The sequence below is a fragment of the Echeneis naucrates genome, chromosome 9, assembly GCF_900963305.1.
Source record: "Echeneis naucrates chromosome 9, fEcheNa1.1, whole genome shotgun sequence".
Lineage (NCBI taxonomy): Eukaryota > Metazoa > Chordata > Actinopteri > Carangiformes > Echeneidae > Echeneis > Echeneis naucrates.
In genome coordinates, this window is record NC_042519.1 from 20,726,948 (window position 1) to 20,753,807 (window position 26,860).

General features: G+C 45.5%; 1 protein-coding gene across 2 annotated transcripts in view; it reads right to left on the reverse strand.

Moving 5' to 3' along the window:
* The window catches only part of znrf3 (zinc and ring finger 3), a 59,745-nt gene extending 33,374 nt beyond the window's left edge, over positions 1-26,371 (reverse strand). For both annotated transcript variants that reach the window (XM_029510949.1, XM_029510948.1), the window contains exon 1: positions 25,871-26,371. In XM_029510949.1, coding sequence (XP_029366809.1) covers positions 25,871-26,104 — 234 coding nt within the window. In that variant the 5' untranslated portion in view covers positions 26,105-26,371. The remainder of the gene's footprint in view (positions 1-25,870) is intronic.
* Between the last annotated feature and the right edge of the window lie 489 nt (positions 26,372-26,860).

Sequence of the window (26,860 nt, forward strand, 5' to 3'; positions counted from 1 at the left end):
CTTGTGCTGACGGCTTGTGGGGATGGCAAGGTGTGTGTGTCTGATCGCGGCCCACAGACCAATCCTCCTCCTCAGGGACCTGTGGTGTCTCTCTGAGCCTCTTAACGCCATCACAAATCTGAGCTGCTCAGGAAGAAGGACACACACAGACACACACAGACACACACCAATGGCTCCAGAGAACCTTGATATCTACACCTGTAGATATTCACACCACCTGGCAGAGCATATATAAAAAAATTCACTACACACAAACACAGAACAGCAGCTAGTAGCGACACATGCAGTTAACAACCTATTGTTGGCTCTTGGCAACTTAATCTGTTTCTTTGCAATCAATATAAAGTTCCCTCCCAGATATAATTCGCCATTTTCATAAAGGTAAAGGAATGATTCGCAGCACGCAGCACGCCGTCTGCTTGAAGTTGCACAACAGTGACTGAACCTGTAGTTAAATCCTTCCTGCACCAGCTTGCGTCGGCTGCAACTGGTGATTATTTTAATTTATGATTTAATCTTTCCATAGTTTTATTTGCTGCAAAATCCTAAAAAAAAAAAAAAAAAAAAAAAAATCACCACATGCAGCCATTCATTAAAACTGTTAAAAAAATCTAACCCAAACCACTTTGTTAGCACCCCAGATTCCACTAAAGCAACAAAACACTCATCTAAATTGAAAACAATGACCGTAACTACAGCTAAGCAGTTTTTGTAAACCAGCACATAACATGGATGCTCCATTGTGCAACATCCAGCAAACAAGCATAAAACCGTTGGCCAAAGCACACAAGCTAGCAAAATGTCAACAACATGTTAGCACTGGCTCCTGCTGCTGCTGCCCTCCCTGACAACAAACTGTGGCGCGGTCAGGACCCAGTCAACCCCCCCAACCCCTCCTTCAGGACAAATACAGGAGCACATTTCACCCAATTACACACACTTTCCAGACCTCTGCTAAACATATGGAGGGGCAAACAAACGAGGTGAGGGTGTTTGTTGGGCAGTAAGAGCTGAGTTTAGGAACGACAAGACGCACAAACAACCTCCATGTTTGCTTCTGTGATATACAAGTATATATTTTGCAAAGAAGTATGTGGCAGGTCACGACTGATTGACAGCCATAAGTCAAAGGGTCACATTTTCCCAAAGTCGTGTCGCCATCTGTTCATGTGGAATGCCTCCTCTAGCTTTCATCATCCACATCCCCACATCTCCTCCATTTCACCGTCACACCTTCCCCACAGGCCCACAGACAGACTGTCTGAACCCCGAGGAGCGCAGACATCCCGTTAGAGGGACACAGGAAGGAAATCAAAGTCTGACACTCAGCCTTAATCCTCACGATGATGCCCCCCCCCCCTCCAAAAAAGGAAAAGCTTCAGGTGCACACTGGGATGTGTGTGTGTGAGCTCACCAGGAGGATGTGCAGCCGGCGCTCTCGGCTGAAGACAGGTTAAGGTTACTGACAGCCTGCAGACGTGACAGGACTGGTCAGGCTTTTATTGTTCTCATTTCTTGACATATACACAAGTTTTAAAGTGTATTCAGGCCAAAACACTTAACCAAATGTTGAACTCGCACTTCTCTTAAATGAAAGAATGCACTGGAATTGAATTTGTTTAATTTCTTTCCTTTCAGAAGATATTATCTTCCTACTCAGAAATCTGTGGTGAGAATTTTTTCTCCTCCTCTTCCTTTTGGAAATGGTGCTGATTTACTGAACTGTGCTCACCTTTTTTATTTTTCCAAAATCTATTTTCCAACTGAAAAACTGTCAGCCCAGGTATCGAGTGGGTGGTTTTTAAGACAATAAATAGTATATCTTCAGGGCTTAAAGGGAGGTTGATTCATTTAAATATTGAGCAACTCCGGAACAAAACTACAAACTGGAGTTTTCTCATCCTCATGGAGGTTCAATGTCAGACTGTGTGGGGCGGAAACAAGCAAGAGTTTTGAATTGCACCCATCTATGTATAGCATGCATAAATATACTCACAAACTTAAATGCATGCGCACACACACACACCTCCCCTTTCACTCTCTCACTCACTCTTTGCCCCTCTCGCTCGCTCTCTGGCCCTCTTTCCCAGCACTAGAAATAACTTCAAAGAGGGCTGGTAGCCTTGAGGAGAGATGGAGCTGGATCCAGTTACAGTGGAGCAGCTGGGAGGGCCCTACAGGTGGGGCCAACACTCCTCCTCCTGTAACATTAGCACCGTAAAGGGATCCCTCTGCTTCTCCTCTCAAATAATGAAGACTTCCTCCCTTTTGTCTTCTCCACTGGGGCGAAAGGAACAATTAGACTGGCTAGCCCTGGCATCCATCTTTTTATTTTAGCAGTCTGAACCAATATAAAAAACGATGAGAACAAAGTAATGCAGTGAATCACTGAATTAAGGAAAAGCTCACAAAGTCTATTTTATCTTTGTGGTTCAACCATCAGTACAGTCATCATCTGTCTCTGTTTGCCTCCCTCCACCATCCACTGCCCCCTCCTTAACCTCCGCCGAAAATCGTCTCCACGCCATCTTCATGGCAACGGGCAAAGCAAACAAGTGTCATGGTTTCAGTGTGAGCAGGGGACGCTGGCAGGAGACACCTAATATCATGTAAATGTCCTGATATGTAGCACAAGGCTCTGGGGTTGACAGCTTTAACACTGAGCAGGATGCCCAGCTTGTGACTCTATTAACTCTGTGCAAGTGCATCCCAACACTGTCAATGGTGCACGCATGTATGTCTGCATGTCTGTGTGTTTGTGTGAGCGTGTGCACTCTTAAAAGTGTCCCTGGTGTCACTTTCAACTCTTCAGTCTTTAAAACCCAGAGTGGCACGAACAAAGGGCAGGCCGACAAAGTTCAGGGGTCAACATGGGCTGGATGCCACCATTTTGAGATTTTCACCAAGATTTTTTTTTTTTTTTTTTTGGGAGGGGCTCTGCATCTATACCCAAAGATAAAGCAGCACCAGCAAGTAAACATATTGTCTCCGTGTGCAGGAGGCTGCTGTCCTTACAAAGACAATTACCACAACGAGCAAAGGTGCATAACTTATTTGTTATGAAGGAGCCACTGAATTAATTATCATGCCCAACAGTGTAAGAAGCTAAGGGAAAACAGGCTCATTAATTAGCGAGTCTACACAGCAAACAACTGTGGAACCGTTAGCACACGTGTTCTTACTCCCCAACACCCGGTTCAACCTGGAATCTGAAAACGACAACTCAGCGCAGTGAAGAAATGAGGAAAAACATCATATTCCAGAAGCTCAATCTGGAGAACGTTCTGCAATTTTGCTTGAGAAAATACATAAACCAATTTATCATGAATGGATTATTTTTGTTTTTTTTTTTTTATTTTTGCTTGAGAAAATACATAAACCAATTTATCATGAATGGATTATTTTATTTATAGTTTATTGACTGAGAATTAGTGTTTGTGTGGGGACGTTTCGTCCAGCGCCAGCACCACCCAAAATATCGGTGGCATCCCTGGCTCTGCCTGGCCCCGCTTCTCTTCAAAAGCTTGCCATAAAAAAAAAGTCAATGTCACTACTTAATGAGCTATGATTGATGCTGCTGAAGATCTGCTGGCGGTGGGGAGAGGGCAGGAGGCTGGAGGGCACGCATACCTGCCGCAGTCAGCTCGCTCTCTATGTGTGCATGTTGGAGGGCTGAGGGGTTGAGGTTGCTAAAAGTGGACTGAGGGGAGGATTGCAGTCAACACCTAGGCTCTGAGTGGCCTTTGATGTTGCGCGGCGTCTTTGATGGGCCCGGTCATGGAGGAATGCTGCCCCCCCTCCATCAAAAGCCCCCGGAGTTGAGGAATGCAGCACAAGCTGCTGCTGCTGCTGCTTCTGCTGCTGCTGCGGCTGCCGCTGCTGCTGCTGCTGCTGCTGCCGCCGCTGCTGCTGCTGCTGCTGCTCGGCCCGCTGGAATGGGATTAGAGCATTGGCTCTTAATGCCCTTCCACCCCTCCCTCATCATGCTCCCACCCTGCCCTCTACAGCGCAAAACATGGGCAACCACATCCAGACCAGCATTTCAGGAGATGGTGTGAGAAAGAGGATATAATGCCAAATTACACTCTCCCCCATACTTCAGGCCCCTCCGTATGAACCATGACTTTCCCTTGCCTATGATCTAACACAAAAGACCTTACACGCAAGCTTATGGGAAGAAATGTTCTTAACGACGAAATTTGGGAGAGCAACTAATGATTAATATAACATCCGTTGCCGTTTCTTGAAGGTGACGTCCAACACATAACTGCATCCTAAAACCCTCGAATAGACAACAAAAAGCAGCCGATTTTCACTAAAAGAAGTCTGAACTATTGGTATTTTGTTATTTTTTACTGGAACCAAACAATCGGCTGACAGGTAGATTCATTTTCTGTCAATCAATTGACTGTTTCAGTTTCAATTTCCTCAACAAACCACAGTAGACTGAAAAGTTCAGAGTTTCACATCTGACAGAGGTCTTAACATCATATATTTGGATAAGGATAAGGACAGTCAGAGAAGAGGGTGGCACGTGTGTGTGTATATATATATACATATGTGTGTGTGTGTGTGTGTGTGTGTGTGTGTGTGAGAGACAGTTCCAGTGAGAGATGAGTTGTAATCCAGCCGCTCCTCAAAGGGGAGTCAGATGGGGCTTTCTGAAAAGGTCAGGCTCATTTCGTCCTCACACAAGGACTTAATGTAGTGGGTGACCTTCCGCACAACAACTGCACAAACAGGCCAGTTTGGCCACGCATGCTGGTGTCTGTCTGGGCTTGGCTAGACTCGACCGGGCTAACCAGACCCCTGGCTTGTGCCGCTCAGTGTGTTTGCTGAGGATTGTAGCTTCCCGCCAGTGAGAGTTGAGAGGAATGTGAAGAGGACTTACAGTACATGCACATGTTCACACATCTAAATGAATGTGTGCACAGACGGTGGGTTTCATACTGTAAGAGCACCCCTCCCCACTCCCTTACCTTGCCGCTTTCCCCCTGACCACAGGATTTAGGGAGGGAGGGCGGTAAGGAGAGGAGGCAGCCAGCATTAGCACTGGTTTCAGATTTCGACCGCCTCTGACTTGTTTTCTTAAGGAAACACTTACTTTGGCTCCGGCTACACCAGGGGAAGTGCTCACCTACATCACTTCCGGGTCAGAAGGCTGAGGTCACGCTGCACTCGGGGGAATGCAATGAAGAGCAGGGGCACCGTTAAAACCACATGTGGAATGCGTTTAGTGTCACCTACAATTAACCTTGTGATTTTTTTCTCCAATGAACCGACCTTTAAAGCAAACATGGAGGAATAAGTGGCGAGGGGGGATTCAAGAGATTGATTTTCCTTGTGAAAACTGGCAAATGAAAAATTATCCTTTGACACTTTCGCCAAGTCTTTTCTTGGCTTTCTACTGTCTGTTTTTCTTGTTCCCTGCCTCCCTTTCTTTCACTCGCTCTCTTGTTTCAGTGAATGGCTGTGTGATCACCTTTCATGACGACCTGGAGGGTTGGGAAGTGCAGGAGGAAAACGCGATGCGGGAGTTTGAGGATCCTCCAAGGATTTAATGATATTCCAAGGGAAACGAGAATGTGAATAAACAAAGCTGGGCCACTTCCAGGAATAATGCAATGGGGAAAGGCCGATTGGGGTGGAATTAGCTGTGGAGTCAAGGGAGCAATTAATTGGCTTCCGACTTATATTCCTTAAGGGAAACCCTTGGATTGCAAGAACAGTGGCACCGGAAGACATTTGGATGCTCTCCAAACCACCGGTTGCTTTCTCTTTGTTGCATCTTTAAGGATAAGATGCATACAAAGTTTTCACACTGACACCACACTCATACAGTATGTGGCTGCAGAGACGTATCAGAGTCCACCTGGTACATTGGCATTGGCTCTGCTATTAGTCAACACCGTGTCAAGAAATTGCCAAAGCAGAAGTAAAATTTTCCAATTTGTGTTGTGTTATCAGGTTTTCTTTTTCTTTTTTTTTCTTTTTTTTTTTTTGAAAATCAAGATTTTCCTCTGAATAAAGAATCAGGCGACTGGCACATCAATGACAAATTATCATTTAAATAATTTACTTAACTAACAAACCAAATACTCTTACAAACATGAGGAATATTTCTTTGTTATTTAGCATCCTTTACCTAATGTCTCTGCGTTTTGTACAATGCTAATCACACTGGGCTTCTGTAAACAGCTAAATGATTGAATGAGATCTTCAATCATTCAATAATTAATATAGATGAATTGGACTTAATACAAAGACAACAGCGAATATAAAAAAAAAAAAAGCACCAAGCAAACGTTAAAAGTCAGTTAAAGTCAGTCAGTTAAACGTTAAAAGTTTAATATCGTCAACATACTGCAATAGATTTTATTCAATGATACACTGTTGATCTGAAGCCTCTGTTTTAAGCACTGGGAGGTCTGAGACACGAGCTTCACCAAAGGCATCAGGATGGACCGTTGGGCTGGTTTATCCCACCTCTGAACTTTAAAGCAGCGGCCATCTCTGCATGTGTTTTCGCAGCCTCTCCTTGTGCTTATTCTGACCAGTGATCAGGTTAGACAAGTCCCTCTATTCAGAGCTACACAGTAATACCGATATCCCCAAAGAGAGGGAGGAGGTGCAGAAGAAGAAGAAGGAGGGGGGAAAAAAATCCTATCTTAGAGATTAACTCGCAGCACCCAACCGAGCCAGTGCTGGGTTCACTGGCTCACTCAGTCCTATCTTACCCACTAGTCTCTTGTTCTAAAGCAAAGCATGTCTTTGATACTCGACTAGAAGGAATCTGGAGGCGTTACAGGTTTCTTTTGTGCTCTGCAGTGCACAGAGAAGCTGTGTGTGTGTGTGCCAAGGCTGGGATTTCTTTTCTTTACCCCCCCCCCCTTCTTTTTCTCCCTCATCCCTTTGCCTTCATCTCCTCCTCCCCTTCCCCCACTCCCCGCCGAACACTAAATCAGTGAATCATAAACCTTTTCAACCTTTTCTCTCGTCTTTTTTTTTTTGTTGTTGTTACCATCACATACCCTTCCTGCTGTTTCTAAGTTTCCAACCTCCTGTACTTGGGGGTTCAAAGTGAACGAATTCGTGTGGACCATTTCTGAGGGGGGGGGGGGTTGAAGGGTAGATAAGGGGTGGGATTTTGGACAGAGAGAGAGAGGGGTGGGAGCTAGTTGGGGGCGTGTGGGTGAGGTTTGACTCCCCTTGGAGATTTTCTTAAACCCATTACATCAGCTTTTTTCTGCTTCATGGGCTCCAAGTCCGGGCCTTTTGTGAGGGTAGAAAATGACCTAAATTGACATTCAGAGTGGTTGTGGTTGGTTAATTGTGGCCAGGCATTTTTGGCATAAATAAAACAAGATTCCAGAGGCCTTCTTCTCTAAGCCTTTTGCAAATTCTGCTTCTTTGTAAGCATGACCTCCAATGAATGTAAAGCACCCATACCCAAATCCATGAGTGCCTCCTTAAATATTCTCAAACTCTGCAGATCAACAGGAGGGGAGCCATGCGAGGTGATAAGAAAACAAGCTGCTCAACATCTACATTCTGATTCAGTGTTTCAAGACAGCTCTACAGTTCTCACCAACTGTGGAATGTTTGCACGTCTACTTTTGCATTTGGCCAAAATTTTTGAAGCACCTCAGATTTGATCACCACAAAGAGGCTGTCAAAGTGGCACATCCGCTTTGGTGCGCCATAGGAAGCCGGCCACCAGCAGCACAGCCAAGCAGCGAGCACAAAACACCATGCTGTCCTTCAAGCTTTCTTCCAGTCCCACGGCAAGGGGGAAAAGAAGAAGAGTGGGCCAACGAGGAAAGAGTGGCTGGGCAAACAGCGAGGGGTAAAGGCTCCAAGGGGCCTGGTTGCCTGGGTGAGGGGGACCCGCTGCTCCAACAATGTCCACATCAAGCGTCCGGCTACGGGCCAGACCCCGCAGAGGTGCGCTCCCCGTGTGCTTGGAGGTCAGTGGCATGGACAAAAGGGAATGGGAAGGCCCTAAACTGGCAGAGCAGCTGGGCTCAGGGGGTATAGAAGCTTAGGACTTGAGAAGAGGTGTGCGTACATTTGTGTGTTGTGTAAGTGTTTTGAGAAAGGGAAGGGGGTTGGTGAAGTGTGTGTGTGTGTGTGTGTGGGGGGGGGGGCACTTTTAAACATATCTGAAACCTTTGGTCTCTGAATCATCAGAGTTGAAACAGTATTTGTCCTTACTGCAAATTTCCTTTAAATAAAAACCTTGATGTGCCAAGACAAAGAAGCACTGACTTCTCCTGAATGTTCAGTTTTTGATTAGTACAACTTGAGAAAAAAAATAAAATTCTCTTGAATCCCCCCCCCCCCCATCAGTTTGGTACAGCAGGACGCCCTAAATACTACTCATGAGCTTCGCCACTGTTGCCATGGAGATAAAGGTAGTTGCAGGCATGAATCAGAACTGTTGCATTTCTGCAATTTGGTCACAATCCACAAGACTAGACTTGGTGAATTGCTTTCAAAATTGATTGATAAGCCAGAGAGTGACCTGCTTCGCAGAGCTGAATTATTTATCAGATTTCTTCAAAGTGTTCTTTAATTTCTGATCAGCACGTGTGGAGAATGTGACAGAAATTCAATTTCACTGACAGACGACTGAAGTACACCTTGGAAGTTTTATTTGACCTCATTCTTCACTTTACTCCTTTACTTGTAGCTTTGGCTGTTTAATCGAAGGACCAGATATTTTCTAACATGGTTCCGTCTACTCATCTTTTGTATTGATGATACAACCAGAAGAGTTTATTTGCCATTACAAGCTTGGGAGTCAACTCACACTATCCTTGCAGATGCACTTTCACAATCTTTGGATGCTCCACATAAAGCCTCCCACTTTGCAGCTATGAAGCAGATATTCAGCTAGGGAGCTTTTTTTCCCTGCAACCTCTTTCTGAGTTCTTTGGAAAGCAGTGACAAACATAGACAAACCAACAACTGTCCCTCCAAACATTTCAGTAAAGAACGAGGGGTGGGGCTGCAGCGGTGATCGGACAAACACTGTTCTTGGAACGCTGCCGAGCAGGGCTATTGTGCAGGCGTGCGGTAAAGAGACAGAGAGAAAGGTTAGGGTGGGGGGTGGGGTGGTGTTGAAGTTGCTTCAATAGCTGGCTCCATCAGTGGGTGGAGATTAAAAGCAGAAAGGTGCTGGGCCAAGTTGAGGCCTGGCTGCTGTGGTGGAAAAACGATGGGCTCGCTGCGGCAGGTGTTAGCAGGTGAGGTGGCGTCAGGGTGGAGATGTGATTGCTGTGTGAGTTTAGGTTCAGATAAGCTGATCCATGAATTCAGGTAAAGGCAGACTCAAATGTGATCCACAAAAACTGGTGGTGTAATTTGTAAATGATTAAATCCACGTTCTAACGAAGAAAGCGTTTCCAAACCAAACAGTTATTGGGAAATTATTGACATGATTTTAAATAAAGCAATCCTTTAACTGTTAACTCTCCTAGTCCTTAAAATAGGACCATAACATCCAGAGTTACCTTGCATGTATGTATCCTTTTACTAGTTACCTCAGGGCCAAATGGACCGAAGGACTGGGAGTGGATTCATGTCAGTCAGCCATTCAATCCCCCTCATCTCCGACCCCATCAACCCACACCACTGCCTGAGGACAGGGTCTGTGGATTTCATACATTCCACTGTGGGAGGGGATACGCTTTAGATTCTCCCACTAAAATGGTTTTAATTTTCCAGGCGTTCATAAGATCCTGCAAAGTTTCCTCTGAGAACTGAATCAAAAACAACTGCAAAATTACATGCCCCAACCACCATGAGTGGTTACATAGGACAGCAAGTTACATAGGACAAGGCTAATTTAAACCACCCTATAAATATTACAACAACATCAGTGGCAATTACAGACAGAGAAAGGGGCATTAAGTCAACTCTTTTGCTTTCTTCACTCAACCTCTTGAAAAGCCCACACCTTTGCAAAATGCATGTTTGTGCAACAGGACATTTCCCTTATTGGAGCAACATAAACAGTCAACATGGAGAAAAAACTAAACTTTAATTGGCATGGAAATAATTCCATTACCATATAGCTCCCTATAAAGGTTGACTTGTTCTTTTGATCACCCCAGAGAGTGTTTATGAAGTCACTGAGGGGCTTAGGCCCCGGGGCAAGGCCAGCCACCAGAATTCCTCCGAACATTTGTTTATCAGCAGGCCTAGTACAGAGCAGCGCACAAACACGGTATTGTTCCCCGCGTCCTCACTGCTCATGCTGCCAGAGGTAGGAGCTGGTGGGGCCGGACAGAGACGTGGAAGGGAGCTGTGAGGTTGAGGGAGAACAAGCAGAGCCTGAGGACAACAGCCCCTGAAGGGGTTAAACATTAAACCTGCTACACACACAAGCACTTCCTGCCATCGGCGTTACTGAGGGCCACTTTGAAAAGGTAATGGCCAACTTCTTAAGATCAGGCCATTTCACAGCTGAGAGGGCTGTTCCATCACTGAGTGGTCAGAGCCATCCCCCCTCCTGTCTTCACCATATTGTGGCTTAGAAATTATACAATCAAAGCCAACAAGTTCCTCCCCTATCCATGCCTTTGTATGGGGATATTTGGAAAAGATTTATCTGCCCTAAAGTTCATGACTCTAGTGTTATAAACCCCTAGGGATCCATGTTATTTGATTTGTTTTTTATTAGAAACAAGGAACCACTTAGCTGGCTGTAACCTCTGGGGCATTTGGCTCCACTTCTAAGAGGATTGCAGGTTGCAAGCCATTTTCAGAAAAAGGGACAGCCATGGTAAATACTGCCATTGGAGACAGTAAAAAAGTGGAGAAGGATGCACAGTTACAGTAATTGAGACAGGATGTCAGTAAAAAAAAAAAAAAAAAAAAAAATCCAACAGCAGCTTAACTGCGCAATGTGTTTGCAGGGAATTTGCAGATTTGGCAAATTGAATGGCAATAAATATGAGTCATGCAATGAAGCAATTTTCACTATCTGTCTGAGAGCTTCATATACACATATACATATAAATATATAAGCTTTGAGCTGATTTATACTGCAGTGTGATTATGTGATTTATTTTTGGGGGATGTTACTGTGGCTGCCACCAATATGATTGCATTAAACGGTAAAGCATTTGTGAGGCTGAACTTTGAACTTTGATGGTCGGTCAGCCAAAATTAACATACAACCCACTACGACACCTTGAAGATGAATACCTAATTCTAAAGTACCTGAGTATGATGAACGTTGAGGCGCATATTCAAATAGCTAGTCTAGTCTGGCCTATTTTTGCATATGAAATTCCATTGCAACTGAGGTCTGGACCTCTGGGTCCTTAAGGAAAGAATGTGCAACTTGAAATGGGAGACCAAAAGGGCTGCTCGCATCCCCTGGCCTCCCAGCTGGGAGGACAGCATACAGATCAAAGAGGCTCTGTGAATCTTCAAGAGGGGCGATCAGGATAAACTTGGAGGGCATGTGAAGGGTCTGGGAGAGCTCCTGCTTTTCATGCATTGCGTGTGGAAGCCAAAGTCCTTTTCTTGGACCGTTTACAGCTTCTCCCTGTTTCGTTAATAATTCAAAACAACATAAAGAGTCCACTGCTAGCCTCTGCCATTAAAGTCCCCGGGGCGTACTACGGCGGGAGTCACACAGTCCAGTGAGCAGCATGTTCACCTCACGTTTGTCTTGGCCGGCGGTGTGGTGTTGTATTAAAACAGAATGAAGGATGATGAAACTTCTCGGGACAGTCATGGCAGCTCATTCTCTGCTAAAACGCCCTCCTGTTCTTCACTAGGCGAGCATGAGACATGAAAGCAGCATGTTGCACGCTACATCTTAGCTTTGGACCAGCTGAACAGTGGCCTTCAGTCAGGAATCAAAGCCTTTTAAGTCACTGTTTATAATCTTGTTATTAATAAATTTCCAACATCTGTGTTGAAGAAAAATATAACATCCTCTGATAAATTGGAAATAAAACCTCAGATTTGCAATGTTAAAAGCACTCATACCAAATCAATTTCATGTGTCTATAAAAGCCTTGATCAGTCAACATGTAATAGCCTTAAATGTTCCTTCGGGATGCGACTGGAATAGATTTTGAATGAGAAAAAAAAAAGATTTAATGTTTGTCACAGTGTTATTAATACAGTGGAAATGACCGTGAAACATTTCAGAACAGCATAAAAGTTGTTTACTATTTAGCTGTTGTTTTAAACACTGTCACCAACATTACATCAGAGTGCATTCACAGCAAATCCAACATGTGCAAAACCAATTATTTACCTAACCCGATACACACGTCAAAACATCCATACGCAGGTGGGGGAGATGGTGGCTGATCCTGCGGATGCCCGGCTCCTACCTGAACCTGTGTGTAAACATGTACCTGGCATGTCACAATAACAAGGGCGGGTCATAGAAGCAGAGAACAGTGTCTCTTTTGTGGGGAGGACCAGGACGACCAGCATCCCTCGTCAGGCTTTTGCCCCCATGAAGGAACTGAAGTCTCCCGACCTCCAGCACCTCGCCTGCCAGCCAGCCAGGGCCCAGCCTGTCATCACCACCACAGAGGCCTCTATTCTTCCCCACAAAGACAAAGCCAAAAGTGTACAGCAGCAATCCAAGGCATCCCAAGCATCCAGATATCCACTAGCGATATCATTTTAGGCTTTTGTGAGCCTGCGCTTTGGTAAACCCGCCATTCTCCCCTCACCGCAGCTGCTCCTTCGGGAAGGATTCGTGGAGGGTTGCGGTGCACGGACCTCAAGCGGCACTGTGCATCCTCGGTGCAAAGTAAGCACCACAACGTGACAGTAGGCAGCAGCAGCAGCCATTTTCATTTGAAAAGCATGCATCGCTTCTGCATTTTTTAAACAATTTTTCCTCCTAATTGCTGCCTTTGGTTGGGCGTGTCTGGACCAACCAAAGACCAACACATCCATAACGGAATGTGACATAATATATCATGAAACTCATTTGGCACAATTAAATGCAACCATAATTACTGAAAGGGACACGGGGAGCAGCACATTACCCGAACATTTCACAGCTGAATATGGCTCCAGGCGAACAGCACAAGCAGTGCTGCTTCATCAAGAACAGGTTTAATGATAAACACATTATTGACTGCGCCATTTTAAGGAGACGATTCTTTGGAGTGCAGTGTTGGCAAAACTACTTGAGTCACTTTTGTGCTGCAGCTTAGGTGTGGAACTGAAGGGGCAGGTGTTCGGACAACAGTAGGGTTCACATTGTTTGGAGTTCACTATGCACGCTCCCATGTCAGACCCTTCCGGTCCAACCCTCCTCTGGCCACATCGGGGGCCCCCTGAACTTGGTGGTGAAATCTCCACCTGCTGATAGGATCAGCTGCCCCCCCAACCATCTCCACCCCCACTCCTCTTCTTTTAGGCATGTGTGGCAGCCATTGATAAAAGAACGGCAGATAAGAGGAAACACAAGCTGCGATGAGGAACACAGGCCAACCAGGAGTACAGAACGAAACAGAACATCAGTCTGCTGGAGAAAGAGCAAGGGAGAGAAGGGAGGAAAAGGGAAGGAGGCAAAGACGGAGAACCTGAAAGTGATTTAAGTAAGATCATTGGTTAGGAGGGGGAAAAAAATTAAGGTTGCTGTGTATCCCAGGGCTAAAAAACCGAGAGAAGAGGCGGCTCTGTCAAACAAAACTGAATAATAAATATAAATCGCCAAAGAGATAAAGCTTGACTAACTCCCGGAGGGAAATACCAGCAAAGTGCATTAAAGCTATTATGTATAACTAAACCAAAACATCTCCACGAAGTTTACAGACAAGCTGCCTTAGATACAGCATGAAAAGGATCATAAAGACTCTATACTGTGTCCAAACCAGATTTTTATGGTACAGAAACTCATTGTTGCTTTCAAGTTGATGACCCTGTAGCACAAACTGCTGAGCAAATCACTGGCAGAAATTCGGGAAAGCCACAAAGGGAACCCGGCTCTGTTCCCAGTTCAGTTCTTCGGAAAACAAGAGTGAATGTAAATAAATCTGAGCTGTTGACACAGGCTGAGAGTGGAAGGGACAGGTGCCACAATGACTCCAGCGACCTCCAGGGGATGTATGCATCCCATAACGGTGTCCCCTTTCAAGATGGACACCAGAGGGGACAAACCAGTTGGTCCAATCCGTGGTTGGACCAACTGCAGCGGGTCACTCTGGGAGAAACAGTCACAGCTTAAGCAAACACTTAGTGTCCATTGTTTGGGGATCTTTAATCATATGATCACGTCACCCCTCTACCCCCCTGCAAGAGACAATAGTTCAGTCTCATGATAAAAACCCTCATTTTTTATTCCCTTGCATATCATTTTGGGGGGGGGGGGGGGGGGGTGTTGGACACAAGCGGCACTAGAATACTTCAAATGTAATCTAATATAAGGAGCTCAAATGAGTCTATTAGGCTGCATTTGACCAAGTACGCCCCTGGTCCTGGCCAGGCTTCCTCCTATTGGCTCAGAGTCCATGCAAAGTGTCCTGCTAATCCAACAGTTGTCTGTCTGCGCTGAAAGTCACCTCTGAGTCCAGCTCCTGCACTCATGTCAGGAATCCACAGGCTCTTTGCATACCAAGCGGCCGGATATCCTCTGGTTTAAGAGGACGCTCAAAGCCAGGGCCATGTGTTGGTCGATCGGGGTGGGGTGGGTTTTTTTTTTTTTTTTTTTGTGATGGTGGTGGCAGGGATGTACAGGCAGTGCTTAGAAAGCCTTTAGAGTGACATCACTTTGAGCCTTTGCAAGACAGCAGAGCGGAGGCCCGACTGCTCAGGTGCCATAGAAACCAATCCATTTTCCTGCGGATCCTCCGAGCTGAGTGGCACGCCGGCTAAAAGTGCAGTTGTTCCTGCTCTGAGCTCACGGATCTGTGCATCTCTGAATGGCTTTTGTGTTGCTCTCGGAGCAGAACAAAGTGAGTTCAGGTTACTGCACTCCTCCTGTTATTGGCCCACATTGTCTCTAATTATTCCAGCAAACATTGACACAGCATGTGTGGTCTCACATTTATACCCCCCCCCCCCCCCCCGCTTTCCCCTCCCGTGCTTAACAGAATGAGAGAAGACAGCGAGAGAGAAAGAGAGCAGAAAACAGTGTGAAAGAGCTTATGAAAGGGAGGAAAGGAGCGATGAGAGAATGCAATGAACTTGCCTTCACTGTTAAGTGATTCATGGTGATGCAATAATAAGACAAATTGCTTGAAGATGTAGTAAGACAGTTTGTTGTTTGTCTTGTTTTCATGTCCATGATGAGTACAGTGTGTATACTCAGGGGCTTTCCTCACCTGGCTCCCATGCCACAGAAGCTCAGGAGAGAACAAACGCACCATGCCAACTCCAGCCTTTGACACATGATGATCCAGTTATTATAACGAGAGAGTTTGCTGGGATGCAATAACCAAAAAGAAAGAAAAAAGGAGAGCAGGCCTCCTTCTCCACAACTTTCAAGTTTAATCCTACACTCTAATTTGAATTCTGAAGCTTTGCCGTTGCCGGGGCGATTTGAAGTCCAGCTTTTGCAAAACAATAATTATGACAAATGTATGCATCAGTAGCTTACCAAATCCTCTCTCCTTGAGTTTAGCTCGCGGCGATGCTGCAGAAAAGCAGACCCAAATATGCTACATGTGGTTGCCAATAGGAAATGGGTTTAAAGTTAGGCAAAAGGTTGGTCTGGTGTGAAATCAAATCACTAAAATTTTACAAGAAGTGGTCACAACAGGCGAGTTACTGTAAAATTGGCTCAAGGCTCCTGTTAGCATTTTGGCAGAAGCGCTGTGGAAAACCTCAGCGGAGGGTGAAGTCATTCATGTAAAATCCAACTTGATTAGCAATTTTGATTATTGATAGTGTTTTAAGATTAAACTCTTCACACCTCTCTCTCTCTCTCTGCTATTTAATAAGGTCATGATTTGTCTTATCAGATTAAAATTGATGGGGAGCGATATAAATAGTACATGGACTGCTCATATAGCGCTTATATAGTCTTATCGTTCACCCACAGATATTCACACTGAAACAACCATCAAAGGCAGTTTGGGGTTCGGTATCCTGCCCAAGATCACTTCAGCATGAGGACGGGAGCTGGGGATCGAACCACTGACTTTCAGATTATCATACCGAAGGATGTTGTTGTGCCACCTCACACAGTTTTATCGGCGCTCATCTCTAAACAGTCTGCAGGTGGTGATGTCAAGTTTTCTCTGGAAATATCTGTGAATGAGCCCCCCCTTGCTGCCAACATTTCAGCTGGTTCCAAAGCAACCGACATTTCCAGGGCTGCAACTGTGACACATCACATCCCATCCCGAACACCCAAAATGCATGCTTTAGAAAATATGTTTAAAAACTAAGCATCTAATTCTTTATTTTTTTTACCTATCGTGCATTTGTTTACATGTTTTTGTTTGGAAGCATTCAGCGCTTCTGCAAAGATAATCAACTTCATATTTCAGGATATGAGTGTGGTATGAAGCATGTAATCTTATCTGGGCAAGATAGTTTCTAAAATATCTTTTTCTTTTAGTGTTCCTTAGATCAATGTGTTTGCGCTTTATTTTTTGGATAAATAAATCTACAACATACAAATTACAGATCGTCCTGCATCTCTTAAATGAGAGAGAACAGTGGCTCCAACCAACTTTTAAGGCCACTCTCCAAATCTCAGGGCCGCATTCCCTGGGATGTGTTTACTTCAAAATGCCTGCGGGATGCATGTCACCCCAGGGGTGACAATTTGACTTTGTCACATGCCTGTGGGATGCAAACGGAGTAGCAAAAGGCTGTATAGGCCCCTCTTTTTCTGTCATTCACATCTTCCTCCCACTCGATCTCTTGTTTCTCTCAAAACAGCATTCTGAGAAACTAGACTCCTTGACATGTCCAAGGACAAGTTATCATTAGCGAGCCAAGTGTGTTTGGACAAACGGCCCCAACACTGCCAAGCAAATAATAGCCAAGAGCTGCCTTAAAAAAATGTAAAAAAAAAAAAAATGTAAATTGCTGCTTTTACTATGACATATGACAGAAGAACAAATCTGGATAAACAAAAAAGGAGGGTGCGCAACGAAAAGAGCGCAAAGTCCGAATCTCAAAGAAAACAACTAAGTGATTGTGTCCATCCCTTTTCCCCTTGATATCAATTACCTGTAATCAAAGCGTGAGAAAGAAAATAGAATAGAAAATCCTTGACATTTTTTTCTGACAGCACCTTGCAGGGGCAATGAGAGTGAACAGATGGACTGCAAGGAGACAGAAACGGACACAGCTGGCCAGGAGTAATTGTCCTGACCTTTTCATAGACATTTAGCCGAGGGGGGGGGCTAAAGAAAGGGTGCGTCTGGGGAAACAGGAGTGTAACACTGCATTTACAGTTTGCATGGTGTAAAATGTCATATGCATTAGTGTAATTGCCTGCAGTCTTTACAGATACAGTCTAGACATCCCTGCCCCATTAGCCATTTTCTATCTCACTCATCTAATAGAGCTATTGCAATGACTCTTTTACACACACACACACACACACACACACACACACACACACACACGTGTGTGTGTGTGTGTGGGGTAATTTATATAATGAGCGTAGACAGAGTCTCAATTCAAGAAATCAACATTTTCCCACGTAACGCATGGAACAATTTCAGGCCCTGAGCGTCTCTTCTGATTGGTTGACAGCTCATTTTAAGGATCAGGATTCAGGTTGTATTTTCCTAGTGTTAATATAGACCCCAGACCTTAAAGAAAGGTTCAGATTCATCAACCAAACCACTTAATGTAGCCTGAGTATTGAATATCCATGGTTTTTGGGCTATTTGTTGGAAAACAAGCTTTTAAAAGACATTTACTCTTTATTCTTCTGACATTCCAGTGAGCTGAAAAAGAGAGTCAAAAGGTGAACTGATAAAGAAGAGAATTGTTTTGTTGCAAGTCCAAATGGAAGCTTTTGGTATGAATTGTGTTTTGTCTCTCAATCCATTCAAGTACAGCCATTAGCTGGATGGTCCTGTGATAGTCATGAATTGCTACAGTCTACATTGCTGAAAACAAGGAGGTCTCTTCTTTTACAAGCAGCAACAAAGGGTCTGTGCTGCAGTCCTGACTTCAGAGTCCGACCCAGGATGCAGGAGTTAAAAGGCCGACCTCCGCATGAACTCTAAATAAATAAAAGTGCAGCTGTTTACTGCTAATTTAACATCAAAGAGTCACACAATCGCAGGGAACTTGAATGTGGTTCCCTTGTTCACAGCCTGTTCAATGCAGGAATGTTGCGTCTTTATGCTGCCTCACTGTTCTGTATAAATGGTAAGAAGGAGCACTGTTGTTCCGTCTATATGTGCCGGCGGTGGGGGCAGTCACAGAGTCCGAGGCTAATCTGCATCTGCCTGTGTGCAGGGACAGATGTTGACAATGACGGGTATCACTTCACACCTCTGATACCAGAACGCCATCTAAAAGTCCCAGCATGCCAGTTCCAGTGATGGCAGCAAAATGAAGCGCCTTCTTAGCGGCAACGTCTATAAAAAGGGCCCTGAGGCATTTGGATAACCTTTGGCAAACCTAATCAACAACAGTGAATTATAGCTGTGTGCTCTCAACAAGACAGTTATTTTTCCGCAGCGTGCCCCTCGACTGTCATGGGAGCTGTCAATGAGTTATCAGCCTGATGATCATGGGGGTATTTTTGAAAGGATCTGTGGTCACGCTTGGTTTAACACACATTACAAGGGAAGTGCGTGTACACGCTCCTCGTCTCACACAAGTGTACACACAAACACACACAGACCCTGTATAAACTTTACAAAGAACAGAGTCAACTCTGTTCAACTTGTTGTGTACTTTAGAAACGCCCAGTGGATTAAAATATCAGATTAAATCAGATAAAAACCGTTCTCGGTTCCAAGTCCTCCATCAGAAATGTAAATAAAACTTTCCTCAGCAGGATCCGTACGTTAGCATAGTGTCAGCAGGCGACCCATCCCCTTTCTAGACTCTCCTGCTTCACCTAAATGCGCCAAAGCATTTTTCTCACTGTACTTGTTCAAGGCAACACCTCCACCTTTATTTGTATGGGAGCGGATTTAGCTCGAAGGTCTACAATTACATCATCATTTACTTGTGCAGCACCACATATCAGGACCGGCATTAGTCAGAGAGGCCTTTGAAGAGTTTGGCCCAGCCCTCGCTCGCTCTCTTCCCTCCTCCCTCCCCTTCACCATCCCCTTCAGCACTGCCTTTGATGTTAGCGCGTGGAGCTGCGCCGAGCGTCGCGGCCTCCCAGGCCTCCCCGCCTGGCCTGATCCTATCTGCTCAGGCGGCACATTCATGTGGTTTACACCCCCAGCACGACTCTCGGCAGCTATTCACCCAGACCTGCAGGCCCCTCCCTGTTCAGGGTCCAGAGCCTGGAGAAGCAGGCAGCATGGCCTGAGCAGCCGATGGGGGTCCAGGGCAAATACAGGAGGTACTGCTGAGTCTTTATCGAAAGCCTGGGGTGTATTATGAAGCTTTTATCGCTGTGGTATGTCAGTGAATATACTACATTTGTAAAAGTTGTTGCGCCTGACCCTTTGAAAATACTATGAAAAATAACTCAGCTTGAAACTATATTGCAAAAAATAAGCTATAAATAAACATTCAGCTACAGAAAAATCAAAAAGAAAATAGAAAATATTGTCTCTCCAATATAACCATGTTGATGAGACGACACACACACACACACAAAGAGCGAGAGAGACAATTTTTCATTTGAAAATATAGGGCGCATCTTCAGCAGCTAGGAGAGGAAGCAGTGATATATCTTCACCGTGGAGCTTGAACAAATGTAACACTGCCAGACAAGAAGAATGCAGAGATAACCCAGGTTGTTCTGATGTGGGCGAGAAAGTCCAATCCATCATGCCTATGGCCCCATTGTGTTACAGCCTGGAGTTACCTCATTACTGCAGCAACTACTTGCTCACACTCACACACGAAGAGCCTCCAGAAACCGGTCTAGGTTGGGAGGGTAAAGGCAGAGATGAACACGATGGGGGTTGTTTGGAGCCTGCACCTGAAACTGATTTGTCCCCATCTGGCACCCTTTGCCACAATGATGTGGGAATCATCCATTAAAGGGAAACAAAAGGAGGGTAAAGAAGAAAACAGAAGGGTTTTGGACAGAAGACCAGTCAGGAGAAGCCCCACAACATTAATATGATGCAGTGTGACCATGCACACAAAAAAATGAAACTATAGCCAAAACATGATCTTCATTAACAGCAACATTATGCTTTTTAGCAATGAGGCTGATAATTACCTAATCATGTACGTAATGGGAAGAACTTTGAACCCTATGTTCTTGAGCTCAGATGAGTGGGACAGATCTACGATAAGACTAACGAAAACAAATGTGAATAGTTAGAGGACTGAGGGCACAAGGATGGAAGTATATTAAGAGGGAGGAAGAGAAGGAGGCAGCAAGATGGACTCCCTGCTCCACACCTACCTTCCCAGTCTATTGGCGTACAACAAAAGGGGGGAGGCTGGCGTTGTGGCCTTCCATGGTTAGTCAGCACATTCCTGGCAAACAACAAAGCATGCCTCTGCCTGGATGAGCCACTGTGAGCATTGTCATTTCATAACCCTCGACCCCTTAGCCTTTGTTTTGCAGACCCTCTGTGTCAGTGGATAAAAATGTGGGCTGATGGGATGGACCGGGCCTTTCAGCGCTGTTTCATCAAACGCAGAAAGGCTTACGAGGAGCTTTTCAGAAACTGAAAATGCCCTCTTCAAACCCTTCTTCATATTTGATTTGTGTTAGCTTTGCTCTAAAAATTACCCACATGAAGACAGGTTTAAAAAATAAATAAATAAATTTCACCTGTCTAGGTGTGATGTTCTGTTATGGTACATTTCCCAGTACACATCACACACACACACACACACACACACACACACAAAATATCACAGCCTGCAGGCAAAGATGAAAATCACATTTCCTCATCGTTGGCCTACAATGCAGAGAACGAACAGAACACAGTCATACAAATGAGCTCGGACACATAATCAATCAATAGATCAGGTGTAGAGTGACGTGAGGGAATAGGGTTCCCCTGGGAGAGGCCTGAATATTGGAGAGAAAGCATCAGCGTTGACTGCTAATCTCTCCTGGAGTGGAACATCAAAGATTGGCTCAGCCACTCGACCCACTGGAAACTAACATAGCTACTGGGGCCACCAGTACCAACATGCACTTGTTCCAGGTGGAGCTGCCGGTGGGAGAGGGAAGACACCTCGGAGAAGAGAAGTGTAAAAGAGCCAGGGGCAGGAGAGGAAACAGGGGCTATTGGTTTGGGAGACAGTGTTGGCCAATTAAAAGAAGTCTGGACAAGTAGAAAGAGATCTGAGAGGAAGTTAGCCACTCAAAGGCTGACATCCACCTGTACATGCACTGCAGGCTAAAAGGCTGAAAAGACAATCAGAAACCATTTTTATATATTTGCATTTTCTGGACATTTAACGCCTTTACCTGCAGGTTCACAGAGAAATGAATTGAAATGAAATGAAATGAGGGGACATGCATCAGAGCTCGCCAGGAAACGCAGCTACAAAAGACAGTGACAAATCACTGCATGCTGGGTAGGAAATAGTTGTAAATCATCACTCCATTCTCGTGCAACGCACAACAAATTCTGGCCGCATCAAAAACGAGCAGACTGTTGGAGAGGGGTGAGCGCGCGTGTGGGAGTGGGGTGTTAAGCAAGAAAAGAGAAAAACAGTTTAGTCTGTTCTATTCCAAAAAGGGGAGAAAGGCAGCCTCAAATTACTTTGGCTGGGACATGAAAGTGAAATAGGGTGGCGGTTAAGAGACGATAGTACTTAAAATACAGCTGCAACCGCCAAGCCAATAAATGGAAAAAAGTAGGGAGCAGCACTTTTAACCTTTTAAACTAGCGTTTGTGTACTGCTACTGTTGCTTTGGCGCTGGGAGTGGCCCGATCCCTGGCACCTCCCGTCTGGGACCGGCCCATTATGGCCTCTTGGGGTTTCCAGCCTGTGGTGAGAAAGCGCGCTGGATGTCTTAAACCACTAAAGCTCTCATTATAGTCTAAAAGCAGATCGACACAACTCCTGCCAGTCCTAAGGTAGGAGCTCCAGTATTTAAGCTCATCGTTGTCTTAGCTCAAAACCACCACTTTCCCCCTGCACATCCAGTCTGAAAAAAAAAGAAAAAAAACTGCCACTTTTCAAAGAACCACATCATGAAGTCTCCCAGCTATAGTTCCTGGCACTTCATGCACATGGACGCGAAGTTCAAGGGTGAATCAACTCGTGGGTGTTGGGGAAACTATAGCCGCTTCTTCCTGACGCTGGATTTGGGGGATGCTCTGTGTCCCTTCGGGGAGGAAGTAGGTGAAAGCCACACTATTCCCTCTGGTTCTGGCCGACGACACTATGAGTTCCATCTGGTCCTCTCGATGCGCCTGCCACGTCCTTGCCTCAGCTCCTCACTCACATGCTGACAGCATGGGCCCGCTGGAAATCAGAGGCAGATGTGCAATCGTTGCAGTGCATCGCAGCTCATCTCGCTACGGGAAAGAGTTATTTGTTTCTGGGAGATAACAGAGTACGATGAACAGCAGATGGCGCCTCTCCCACCCCCCAAACTCTTTGCGTCACGTGCTCCTTTATTGGAAGGGCCGTCAACGACAACGTGAATGTGAAAAACAATGTGACACTTTCACGCCTGAACGTCTTCATCAAGGGGACTGATGACGATGATGTCATGATACCGCTGCACTACTTAACAGGTTTAGCTTGAACGAAAAAGAACTGGTAATATATGGAAAGATATCCCAAGACAATCAACACTCAACACTAGGAAATGGATGAAATTAGTGCATGTATGGACCGTTCACTGCAGACACTTCAAATCTGCCTTACGCCACTGAAATCACTTGTTTTTCTCTTAAGCGCTGCTGCCTTTCCACTTTATCGAGTCATTTTAGTTTATGTAGTGCAATCAGGAAGTGCTTAACTGTGAGACAAGAGGAGAATACAACCTGACAGGATAGACAGCCTGCAGTCCTCTGACCACCAAAGATTTCATGTTCTGCTCATGTTCATTTTAGGGAAATCTTATTTCTCAACAGAATGATTTGACGACACAATGATTTTGCTATTACAGCGTCAAACTGGAGTAATCAGAGAATTGGCTAGGGAAGCTTGGGGTTTGGCATCGAGGCCAGCTCTGTTTTGTTCTGCCCCACCTTTTACAGCAGAGCGAAAAGCAAATTAACTTAATTTATTATTTTTGGCCCCAGCAACATGTGCCACTTTTCACACTCTTCAGGCAGCGCTGAGCGGGTGTTAGCTTTAGGGAGTTAGCAACAGCGAGCAGGGGCTGTGGTTGGGGGTCTTTGCTCAGGAACACTGCCAACCCCCCCCTCCTCTTCCTCCTCCTCTTTCCCCTGTGTTTGAACCCATACCTGCTGAGGTCTGGTCACCACTAAACACACACAAGGTAACACAACCCCCTCAGGGATCTGTCCAAACTGCAGAATGGAGAACTAGAAGGCCCCATCACACCTTGAGCAAAAGAAATCAAGCACTACAGTTGCTCTACACAAGATCATCCGGACCTTTAAAGCAAGAAAAAAAAAAAAAAAAAGAAAGGCGACAAGCGCAAAGGCTTTGCAGAGGTCACCACAGACAGCTCATTGCACAACAACCTAAATATTTGTCTTCAACCTAATTCCAGAGTCAAGCTATATCTGTTACAATGCCACAGAAATTTCCCCCCACGCGTTACTGTGATGTTATTTCACAAGTATAGAATATGACAGCGGAGAGTTCGATACCGGAGTAAAATTATACACCTCAGGTTGTACGGTTGTCTATCGTTGTCAGTTTCAGCTTTCATAAATCTTTGCATACTATAAGAAATTCAAGACAGTACGCTGTGCTGGACGAACTGCCCCTCATTATAGCCTGACAAAATATAAGCTGCCTTTAAGTGGTCAGAAGCTATGTTAGCAAAGAAAGCAAGCCTAAATAGATGTGGTTTTTCGATGTAAAGCTGAGGTCCGACATTTCTGTGTGGTTAGCTTGTGGCGCCAAATGGCCATCACTGTGTATAAACGGGGCCATTTTTGCGCTGAGTATCCCCTAATTTGATCCCCACACATCATCGTTCTTTAAAAAGGGAAGTGTTTTTAGGAGGACAAAACAAAAAGAAACACAGTCGTGCACCGGAGCTTATTGGCTGATAGGGCCATTGTTGCAGAGCTGCAAAGGGATGGCTGGATGGAGGGGGGATACCAGCTATGTTCAGGATCAGTAACGTGCAATGACAGCTGATGGTAAGCGTGCTGATAAAACATGCTGACACTAATCGAGGCGTCTTACGATGCGCTGCACGCTTGGCTGCAACATGGTGATTGAAGTCAAATGTGTATGTGCAGCACATACAACAAGCCTCCCTCTAAAGTCGAACACCACACACACTGAAACCTGTCCTCCCAAAACAAACCAATGATCTCATTGAGCTTAAGGTTTCTACACTTTGAGTACATTCTTCAGGAGCTACTGGCCTTCACAGAAAAGGTGGAGAAAAAAAAACCCCAAAACAAAACAAGACAAAAACACAACTACACCATTATGTTCAATTTGTCCGTGCAGTGACACCCAAAGTTCCATCTCCTTATCAATCGCACAATTCATCCCATTCATTTCATGGGTTGTTTGTGTTTTGTTTTTGTTTTTTTCCTTTTTTTTCCCAACTTCTAATAAAAACACAACACATTAAATCCCCAACACATGACTGCACCCCAAAAGTATGTGCCGCCTTTTCAACAAGTGGCCAAGCAGATTATGGGGAATTAGAAAATTTCCCATAAACACTTGGCTGTGAAGAAAAGCTTCAGATCTTGGGTGACTTCTGATCAACTTCGTTGATCAGAGCTTTTCCAGCTTTTCCAGCCAAGTGCACTTGTCCTGTTTGGTGGATTGGTGGGAAGGGGGGGGGGGGGGTCCGGAAATAAAAGACTTGGACATGAGGGGGGGGGGGGGTCCACGATTACCCATCATTCAACCTGCTTTTCTATTTTGTTTTCCAAAGCCTTGAAATAAAAACCAATGAGCCTTCAACAACACGAAAAACAAACAAAAAACAGACGACTTCAAAAGGCGCCGTCCGTGACGCTGCAGGCGGGACGTGCGCGAGCGTCTGCACGCCGGGACGGCCCGTCACAAAAAAACAAACATATTCCGCCATTAAAGCCACATTTTTCTTTAGGGGGGGGGGGGGGGGTTGTTACACGTCTGAACCAGGACACACCGCTGAAACGGATCAACCGTCAGACATTAAAAACAAGAAACGTGCAAAGCCTGCTCCGACCCGGAGGGACACCGGTGGTGGTGGGGGGGGGGTTTGAAAGGAAAAGTTTTAGAAAGTTTCAGCGGATCGGTGGTGAAAAGGAGGGAAATGATCCTGATGGTGAGTGTTTGCGACGGCTGAGCTCCGCACATCAACAAAATAACCTGCAACAGCATGTTTCCCTCTGAATGAATTCCACAAGATAGGAGCCATCTTGTGACCGCATATGCCTGCAAGCTTAGTACCATCCTCACGCTGCAAACACACACACACACACACACTATATACACAACTCTTGACAACCCCCCCCCCCCCCCCCCCCCTCTCTCTCTCTCTTCTCCAGCCCCCGTGGAAAAAGTTTTAAGAAGGGCAGCTTGGTAAAACTACACCCCGGGTCCCGGTAGTGTTACTCGGAGCCTGCTGCCTGTCACCCCCCCCCCCCACCTGAAGTTAAAATAAATAAATACAATTTGCACGTACTTGAACGATCTCCCCCTCCGCGCTGATGGTGGCTCCGGCTTTGGAGAACCGTCCCTGTAAGCCGGTGGTGTAAGTGGTATAATCTCCATTGGGACTGGACTCGAACAGAACCACCTCCACGAAGGCAGTGTCCTTGGCCAGAGCGGTACCGAGCGAAGCGGCGACCACCAAGATCACCAGGACCACCACCGAGTCGGGGACCCGATCCGAGCCTCTCCTCGGAGAAATCATCATCTTGCCGGCTGGATGTGCGCCGATCGGGACATAATTTCCACACGGATGAATTAAATCGGCTGACGGTGATTAAAAACAAAACAAACAAACAAAAAAACAAAAAAAACAAAAACGGGTTCTTTAATGCGAGCTGAAGAAGGCGAGGGTGAGACGGGAGGGAGGAGGAGGGGGGGGGGACAAACAAACAAACAAATAAACAAACAAAAAAAAAGTCACAATTGTGCAATAAGAGCCGAGCCTGGGCTGAAGCGTGTTATTTCACCACTGCAAGCCTTGTCAATTACAGTGCCTGCCGAAGCTCTCTCTTTCTCCCTCCCTCTTTTTCTCACCCCCCCTCCATGAAAAGCGGATCTCCTTTGATCTCCAAACACGTGATTTTTTTTCCTCTCTCTCTCTCTCGCTCGCTCGCTCTCTCTCTCTCTCTCTCTCTCCCTTTCTCTCCCCCCTCTCTCTCCCCCCCCCCCCTCTGAAGGGTTTATCCCCACCCACCGCTCTTTCTGACCCTCTCCCACACACTCCCCATCCTGAAGTGCCAGCACTCAGTTAAGGAGGCACCGCAGACTTGGCTGAGCTGTGGAGGAGGTGGTGGTGGTGTGTGTGGGGGGGGTTATGGTTAGAAATAAAACAAGTAACACTCCCCCCCACACACACACTTTCATCATCGTGATTATGATGGCTGGTCAATTTTTCCCCCAGTGGTGCCCCCCCCCCCTTCGCCACCATCGGAAGTTGGACTTTTTTTTTTCTTGCGTGCCA